General features: G+C 35.5%; 1 protein-coding gene across 1 annotated transcript in view; it reads left to right on the top strand.

Moving 5' to 3' along the window:
- The window catches only part of LOC113072486 (retinoic acid receptor alpha-A-like), a 76,753-nt gene that overhangs the window by 242 nt on the left and 66,324 nt on the right, over positions 1-10,187 (top strand). Inside the window, exon 1 of the mRNA XM_026245480.1 lies at positions 1-222. This exon is cut by the window's left edge and continues 242 nt beyond it. Coding sequence (XP_026101265.1) covers positions 75-222 — 148 coding nt within the window. The 5' untranslated portion in view covers positions 1-74. The remainder of the gene's footprint in view (positions 223-10,187) is intronic.

Raw genomic sequence — 10,187 nt, 5'->3', positions numbered from 1 at the left:
TACCCAGAAAACATCTTATTGGAACGTTGTTTTGGATTCTTACGTCTGATTGTGGGCAAACTCTAGTGGGAGCCATGTCTGGTAAGGGCAATCCCAGCCCACACCTTAATGGCTTTCCAATGGCCCACTATTCCTATTTCTTCCCACACATGCTGGGAGGGCTTTCTCCACCTTCTCTTCCCACCCTACCCCTCAGTGGATACAGCACACCTTCACCAGCCAGTGAGTAGGACATCGAACCCTTCAAAATATTTTGCTTAATGAAATGTGATTGATTGATTGATTGGTTAATTGATTGATTGATTGATTGATTGATTGATTGATTGATTGATTGATTGATTGATTGATTGATTGATTGATTGATTGACTGATTGATTGATTTTGATATGTTGGGATTCCATTTTGTGTTGAGTGATAAACTGTGATATACTTTTCCTTTCATCGAGTGCATCAAAAAAGCTTTTACATGACATTTCATATATATATATATATATATATATATATATATATATATATATTTGTGAATCATTTTTGTAGTATTAAAGGAAATTGCTACTGCCAATACATACGGCAAAACAGTGCAGTGAGTATTTACGACATACTTCTGCTGTACAAATAGCATATAAAATAACTGTAGCAGACACAGGTGGAGCTGGGGAAGGTGGAGGTCAAAAGCTAATTGGTTACATTTACAACATGAACCAATGAGATTGTGACAAGAAGTTTAACGGTGTGACTGTCATTAGTTTGCATTAAGGATGCATTATCGAAGCTTGTTCAGTTTCAAAGTAGCCCAATATTTTTATTTTGTAATGTTAAACTGTGGAAACGTGTGTGTGTGTGTGTGTGTTATGTGCTGTTTTTGGTTGGAATGTTCTATGTGTCAATATTGGTGTGTAAATGAGGAGGTGGATGTGGTGAAAGTGGTCGGCTTAAGGTATGTGTGTGTTTGTGTTAGTGGAGCAGGTGGTTTTGCTCGGTCTTGGTGGTCCTTGTTGAGATGGGGTCCATGTGGGTGGTTGAAACCAGACTAAACGTGAAAGGGAACTCTAACACACACAGTCACGATAGTTTATTAATATTGAGAAACTCTTGCCTTTCACAGTAGTTTTTCTTTTTCTTCTTCTGTTTATTTGTGGAATTATTATTTTTTTATTAATTTTACATTGTGTAAGGTTATTTTTGAATGTTTTTTAAGTTTGAAAGATTTACTATTGTTTGTGGGGACTGGTGTTTAACAGCTGCTGAGTGTGTGTTGTGTCAGTAAGTGCATAAGCATCAAGAAACAATAGCTGGACTTGCTGTTTTTGTGGGCAGCATATGGTATAACTCGATACACGTTGCTGCATATTCACATTACTCATATTTCACTCATATTTCATTTCACACACACATGTGAGCAAATTGCATTAAGAGTGTCATATTTGGCACTTGTCCAAAGTCTCAGTGACCAACAATAGATGTGTGGGATGTGGTGGTCTTCTGAAATGTCTGGCAAAATGCTGTAAACTCTCTGGATTTCTTTTATTTTATTTATTTATTTATTTTATATTCACATCCCAGTTCCATATGTTGTTATATTTTTGGATTACAGGCATGTGGATTAGGAAGATGCAACTACAAGTAATATATAGGTTATATAAATGTGTGTCTACACATCATTTTTACACAACTTTATGTCAGTGTTAATATATGTGCACTTTACAATGGAAAAAAGAGCCTGGGCAGTCAAATTTATTACCAATTAAATTTGTTTAAGTGTCAGAAATCCAAACTATGGGAATTTGTCCTGGTGAATAGACCTCAGTCACCACAACACAGAGCCATTGACCCACAGCAATATAAGTCAGTTATACTACAAACATATCTGAACAATATTGGCAATATCTCAAAAATACTCAAATGCAAATGCATTGGAATTCAGCACTGAAAAATTTCAGGTTTTATTTTAACATCTGGTGTGTTCTAACTCTATATAGTCATGATACTCAGAAAAAAAGCTGAAAGAAAGAAATTATGAAATATGAATGAAAAAAAAAATGAATGAATAAAAATCCATGCTATTAGTCATTTTCGAAACCTAAGAAAACATTTACTCTTTACTTTGAATACATATGTACTATTTTTTTGGAAGCTGTGTGTGTGTGTGTGTGTGTGTGTGTGTGTGTGTGTGTGTGTGTGTGTGTGTGTGTGTGTGTGTGTGTGTGTGCGTGCGTGTGTGTGTGTGTGTGTGTGCGTGCGTAATTTGGTTAGATACTGACATAATAATTAAGGCACACCTTTTACACCCCATGGAAATAAATAATTAAGATCAACCTTCTGACCGAAAGTAAGACGATAATGTTTATTCAAACATTCCGTACAGCTCTCTAATGTAAATTAAACATTTGAAGCTTGCAGCCATGGACACGGATATTGTTCATAATAGTATAGTTCTGTATCGATGCAAAAAGCTAATAAAAATTACAGGTTTAATTTTATAGTTATAAAAAGCTAAACAGAAATGTCTTCAAGAGAAGAACTGCCCAGTTTAATTTTCCTGATGTGATTATTTTCAATCAGTCAATCAAAATTTACTTATAAAGCACTATTAAAACAAGGTTTGTACAAACCTTACTACAAAGACAGAAATAAATATATAAACAGTTTTAACCACAATGTGCTAAAGAGGAGAAAATCCCAAACAAACACTGATAGGTGACAGATACTTATATTCTGAGGGTCATAAGCCTTGGAGTAATCAGAGGGAGACGGGAAGACTATTCCAAAGTTTTGTGCAAGCTGACAATACACACAGAGAGACACACTAATCTCTACAGGCTTTTCCCACTACTGATTATGCAAATATTCATATGTTTTCCCTCCTGTACTGTCTGTGAAAGAAAGAGCTGTCTTTCTGTGATCCTAGATGACTCCATTCAGTGGTGAGTCCTTCTCTCTCTCTCTCTCTCTCTCTCTCTCTCTCTCTCTCTCTCTCTCTCTCTCAAGAAGATCTGACCAGATTCTCAAATACCTGAATCTCAATGTAATTTCATAGCACTTATTTCAGGCCAAATATTTATTTGAAACATATTAAATATGTTCATGAATACCTGTAAGTTGCTTGAGTCATGAATAAATGTTTTTTTTATTTCAAGTTTGATTCATTGCGTGTTCCCTCATATGTCATACTCCACAGTTCCCTTTACAATTTTTTTTTTTTAATTATGTTTATTGTTGACTTGCTACAATGTTTAATTATATATATATATATATATATATATATATATATATATATATATATATATATATATATATATAATTAATTAAACATTATAGCAAGTCAACAATAAACATAATAAATATATATATATATATATATATATATATATATATATATATATATAAATGGAATGAAAGTCATAGAATGTCAAAATGAAAATCCACATGACATTAACAAGAAACTGCTTCTAACTAGCCAACTCACAAGTTGCAAATGTTTGTTGGATCTATGGTTTTGGGAAATTATTATATTTGAACTATTTTTGAAATGACAGAATTTGCATCCACAGCTGGCTAATGATAATTTTAGGAAATGCACCCCAGAAACTTTTGTTTGCTTGCTCTCTCATACTTACTATATACACTAATGAGTTTAAAACTAGAAACATATTTCAATGACTTTCATAATGCTTCACTAGATGTAATTTTTATATGGTTTTAACTTGAAGGATTTGTCATTTAAAAAGTGATTCTAAAGTTCCACACTCAGACTGTCCCTATCCTTGTTTAATATACACAAGGAGTACTACTTTGGTCTAATTAGATTTCTGAGTTGGCAGGGCTTTACGGCATGAGTCCAAAGAAATCAAAACCAAGTGGTCAACAAAATGTAGTGTTACTTGTTATGGTTGCTAATGGTTAGAATAAAAACGTGTTGCTTTATTGTGTCAGGCCACGTTAGGGCCAAAAAGATTTCTTTTTGGTAGCCATCTTGGGAACAGAATTGAGCAGCTATTTTCAGTCATACAGGTACAGTTTTGTGTAAGGTGTTTAATGTAAAGACCAAGCATTTACTTTGCAGAGATCAGGGCCTGGTTCCCTGATAACGCTCACTCTTAGCGCGCTAAGAAGACCTCGAAAGTTATATCTTACCGAAGTTGTTTATGTTCCTAAGTGTGTTCCCCGAAGTGTCCCTTAGGAAGCTTCTTAACACGCTGCCTCTTACGTCCGACGTTACAAGAGCGCTGTCCAAAGTGAGGGTGCTGAATTAGTTGGCATCGATTGCTCATGAATCGATTTTCCACTTCACGCGAAGGTGCAATACAGCGTTAAGAAAGACAACACGTTCTATGCAAATGAAACATTCCTCAAATTATAACAGTAACATTTATTTTAACCTAGTTTAAGTTATCAGTAAAATATAGACTATAAATTAAATTTTCAAATGGTCAGTAATATGTTCACGATATGTTGTGACGGTTAGACAAACCGGGGATCTCGCTAATCATCCACCCTCCTTATCCCATTGTGCCACTTGTGCCGCTTCTTGACATGGGTTTAACGACTTATAAAAATTATATAATACACTTTTATATTAATGGTAAAGTACTTTACAATCAGAATTGATTGGCAAGCAGCTGCAGTTACTTCTGTTTAATGCGGTATTGATTGCAATTGGTTTATGTTTTTAATAAAAAGCAACCTATCTACAATGAACAGAGAGAGAGAGTTAGATACAGTATACGGTGGGGAAGCAACGTAAAAAAGGGCACCAAACCTCTCGTCAGAGGAATTTGAAGTTTTGCTGGACCTTGCCCCCAGGTCAGATATCACACCCCTATGGTCCACTATAACCTGCAAGTTCATGGCCGCGTCTCCCTTTAACTAGCCTACGCCTGATCAATCACTGATGGATTGGCGATAGGGATGAGTGCCATCCACCAGGATCTTATCCCCGGCATGGCGCAGAAGGGCGTTGGTGACAGTGTGGACGCTCCTCCACACAGAGGTCTTGATTAGGCCGTAGCCCTCTCCCATGACCTCGATGAATCTGTCTGTAGCAAAAAAACAAGAAAAAAAAAAAAAAAAGTAGCACTGGGCTTCATGGATTAAAGCAAAATTCCGCCGTGTTAGCCCAGGTTTGAGAAGGTCCAGCAGCTCCATAATGAGTTGTCTTGGGAGGCGAATTTTTTAAATATAGCCACGTCAGACAAAATGTCAAAAGGGCTCAAGTTTTGCTGAATAAAAAAACGAACATGGACTAGACGGCTAAACGGCTAAATAGGCCTCTATCCATTGCGAACATAATTTATAATAACATAAAATCATTGTTGAGCCACATTGTCAACATAGCATAGTTTGACTTGTACTGCACTGCGCTGATTTCTAAAGACTGCTCTACAGTAGCGTCATGAGCTCAAACAACGCTAAGAGAGAGCTTACGAATGGTCCAGACCAACCTTACGAAAGTATGACTTACAGAAGATATACTTAGCGTACGAACGTGTCGGGAATCGTGCCATAAGGTTAAGAGAGAGGTTAAGGAATAGGTTAAAAAACTACTTAGCGATAAGAACGTTTTGGGGAACCGGGCCCAGAATTTTTGTTTTTTAATTTTTTTGAGGGTGGGGTTGAAAAGTGGGTTTTACTTTACTAGAGCCGCTATATTAGGTGTTCAATTCTTTCGCAAATTTTTCTTCAGAGTGAGTCAATTCATCATCTCTGAGTTTGAGACCAAAAATGCTGTATTGCGTATGCCAGGCCAATAGTTGGCGCTGTCACCTTGTTAGTAAACAGTAACTGTAAGGGAAGTGATGATTATATGTTGTATATGATGCGTCTCCGCTTTTGGTTGTAATATTGGTAAAGTAAATCCACACTTTGCTGAAAAAGCTTTAGCAAACTCGTGATAAGCAACAATGTATGCAATGTATGCAATGTATAGTGGAGTACCATGTACTCCACTATTGTTGTGTATGTTTGTTCACGCTTGCCTTTAAAATCGTACTGCACATATCTGCATACCTAACAGATACTATGCACGCGCATGACGTCACCATTTTCAAAGATTCTGAAACGCTGTTGTCATGTAAAAGAACAGACAAAATGCATAAAATGTTTCCCGTTATTGGCTAAAAATGTTGTCGTGTAAACAGCCACTGAATCTCCAGCTACTTTCACCGAAGAATCAACTGCCAGAGGAGGGAATTTTCTCTTTCGGCCTGCTCTCACTTTCATTTCCAATCACTTTTTGTCCACACCTTCCTCAGGAGTGAAGGTGTGCTGAAAAATGAGAGAAAGACTAAGAGATGGAGTTAAAACTTTCAGAAAGGGGCCAAAGCAAACAGTCAAAGTATGGAATGCTAGGAACACTGATGTTTGCACAGGTCTCAAACTCTCAATCAGACACAGTCAGGCAACACAAATGCTTTGGTTGTGACATTTATTGGATAGTTCATTCAGCTTGATTACAACTCATTATGTTCCAATAATGTGTCACACAGCTTATTTCTAATGTGTTTTCAGCATTGCCACAAAGGTGCTATTTGTAGACATTAGCATACAGTCTTTCTCTTTCAGGTCAGTTGTTGTCATGGTTGAACAACAATATGAAGAGAATTTTGCTGAACAAGTTAGTAATAATTAAACTGTCAACCTATTAGCTAGCTTTCTGAAAAAGATCTGTTGCTGCGGCACTAACCTTACGGGACTGTGCGATGGCATCCTTGTTTGTGTTTGCATACTAAGGTAAAATATGTTTCTGGCCTAACACTAACTGTCCTCTCAACATTTGTAATACACTGGAATGAAAGCATCTGTTGTGTATCTGCAAAAGTTATGTGCAGTCTTTGCCCTTGAAACAACTCAGGAAATTAGTATTGTTCTTGTGCCTATTTAAATAAGATTGCAGAAATGATTGTATTTTTGCACTGTTTCAGATATTGCAATAACAAAGTTTTTACAGCATGCTTGAAGCTACAATATATGACAAAATGGTCATGTGGTTTTAGTTAGGTATTTTGTTGACATCTGTTGAACCCATTTTTGGTCATAAATAAAAGGGCATCTGTGTGTTTAGATGTCATGTATATTTATTGAATCTGATTTTATGATTGATATATATATATATATATATATATATATATATATATATATATATTAGAGGTGCTCCGATCACGATCGGCCGATCGTTAATGCGCATCTCGTCAGTAAAGCCGGTTCTCTAATTAGCAGTTAATTCCATCAGGTGCGTGATTTCACATAGAGCAGCTGTTACTACACAGAGCCGTTGTTAACTGAGAAGATGCGCCAATAAACGCTGAAAATGAAGTGGATTTGCGCATCTTCTCAGTTAACAACGGCTCTGTGTAGTAACAGCTGCTCTATGTGAAATCACGCACCTGATGGAATTAACCGCTGATTAGAAAACCGGCTTTACTGACGAGATGCGCATAACGATCGGCCGATCGTGATCGGAGCACCCCTAATATATATATATATATATGGTATATGATTCTGCTCTAGGACAGTAAATTAATTAGACATTCTATAGTTCACTCAAAATAAAATGGATCATTCTGGACCTGTTCACCAGACATTCTGGTGCATTTTATATACATAAACCCAAAATATACTTTGTTTTTTATGTGTATGCTAGGGTATGAATACAGTGTGTGTAAGTTTACAGTTTATGCCGTTTTTTACAGTTTATACCTGCCTCATTATGTATATTTCAGCATATACACACATTGCTGGACAGTAATGAGCATAATCTAGCATTTCTGTATACAGTAGCACCAAAATCAGTGGCTTAAAACAGTTTTTACAGTAATCATAAAAGGAATTCTTTGTGGAATGGAATCAGAGATATTATTGATAGCATTGAATAAATGGCAGTTTGTGGATGTTTAGTCATGGGATAGACAGCTTAAACACACCCTTAATGTAGAAATAGACAAAGGCAGGGCTGTGTGTAAAGTGTATTATTCCAAACTGTTTAGATAATTGAAGCATTTACACAGTGTAGGCGCGAAACGAGCCATCTGGGTTGATTTACGCCAATATTGCTTTAATTAGTGAGTAAGTGTGAATGTGTGTGTATTTCTGTATGTGTGTTTTAGCAGTAGAGAATGCAGCTGATGTCGTGTGTGTGTGGACAGATAGCACAAATGCATGTTGTATTGTTGGGCTTGTCAGGTTTGTTTGGATTTGATACCGTGGATTTAGTTTGACGATGGTTTGGATTTGGTTTGTTTGATGGCGCCCGGAGTTCTCTGAGCTCTTATGTCATGTTTTCACTCAGTATGATTTGTTTTCTCCATTAAAGAATTGTTTGCGAACAGAAAGGTATCTTGACAATGTTTGAAAATCTTTTTGGACTTTGGTTTTCGAACAATGAATTTCTCTCTTCGCTGCATCTATATTTCTGCTCTCTTGTTGTGTTCTACACATGCTATATGTCTTGCTAATTGAAAGCAGCCTTTAGTATGTGAGTGCTGATGGATGTGTGTATGTGTGTGTGTAGACCGTGCACAGACGGTCTAGACATGGCTAATTTTCCTCCATCTGCATGAGGCTGCTCACTGCTGGATCTAATTGACCCTCTGCTCCTCATCCGCCATTTCTCTGTCCTTCAGTTCCTCCTCTTCATTCCTTGCTTCTGTCCTTCTCTCCCCCTCCTTCTTTACTCTTGTAACTGTTTTGTAGAGATTATACTCTAGAAGGCTTTGTGTATCATTTCTGTGTGTGCAGATGCATGCATAGCAGGGTTATTATTAGCTAACCAAAACTATCTATATATATATATATATATATATATATATATATATATATATATATATATATATTGTTACTTTAAATAAATTAAATGTTAAATGTATTATGTACTTAAGTACTTGATGTACTAAAAATAAAACTGAAATAATTAATCAAGATATATTAAAATAATAAAAATAACAAAATTACAAAAAGTTTAACTAAAATTAACATAATAATAATAATAATAATAATAATAATAATACAATAATTTCTAAAAAGAGCAAGACCATAAAAATAAATCAGAAAAACTATGTATTACTATTTTCTTTTTTTATAGGACACAAATAGCCTAATACAATTTCATGAATTTTTTTTTTTTTTTTTTTTTTTATCTTAAACATGACTTTTATTATTTTATTTAAATGTTTGTACCCCCAGGATGCGTCAACCTTTTCAGTGTTAACAAAAACAAATCATTTTTTTACTAAAGGAATACTGACGCATTGACGCATGTAACTGCCTTGAAAATCAGTGAAACTACTTTTATATACAGTATATTAAAAACAGTAGGTTATGCATATAAGCTTTTTTTCCCCTTCCTCTCACTCATAGAAATCTAGTTGAGCTTTCCCAGTGTCTTATGGGACTTCAAATTTTGTGGGCAGGGAAGGAGAATTTATGTTCCATAAGCCTCTGATTTATTAGATTTAAAAACTAAACCAAAAATCAAACAGATATTATTCCTTCCAGCTTTAGCAGGAACAGGTTAAATTACTAACAGGTCTAGATGTTTTAAGGAATCACCAGCGCTCCTAACACACTGTGGGGGAAGACAGGAGGAGAGGAGAAAGGGGATTCTGTCAGTAGGCTCTAAATTAAACAAAGGAAGCAGCATGTGATGGGTCTCTCAGAGACCATCTGTCTGTATGTGTGTGTCTGTGATAGCAAGAATGTCCTTCTAGTGGGGTTTTCCTCACTGTATGCATGTTTGTGTCTTTTTTTACTATTATTATTATATATTTATTTTATTTTATTTTATTGGGGGGATAGGGTAGGAACCCTGATTGTAATATTACCAAGACTTAAATTGTGGGGACCTCTCAAAACTGTTTAAAGTTACAGATACAGATTATTTTATGAAAGTGTTTCAGTGAATTGATGGTTTAATAAAGATAAAATAATATTTTTAAAAAATTGTAATAATTTCAGTGTCTGATTTTAAGGACAATTTAGATTTGTACTGTAACATTTTTGGTATGTGTTGCGATTTAACTTGGGATTTAATGTTCAATGTAAAAATTCTAGAAACAAAACCAGCTGAGAACCACTGGGGTAAGGTATACATAAATAGCTTAACATAAAGGTATCTCCAGAATGATATAAACAAACAATATTAAATGACAGAGGCATGGAGTATATCCAAAAGTCACACTGTTATTATAGCATTT

Source organism: Carassius auratus, unplaced genomic scaffold, assembly GCF_003368295.1.
Source record: "Carassius auratus strain Wakin unplaced genomic scaffold, ASM336829v1 scaf_tig00009130, whole genome shotgun sequence".
Classification (NCBI taxonomy): Eukaryota; Metazoa; Chordata; class Actinopteri; order Cypriniformes; family Cyprinidae; genus Carassius; species Carassius auratus.
This window is presented reverse-complemented; position numbering and strand designations above follow the sequence as displayed.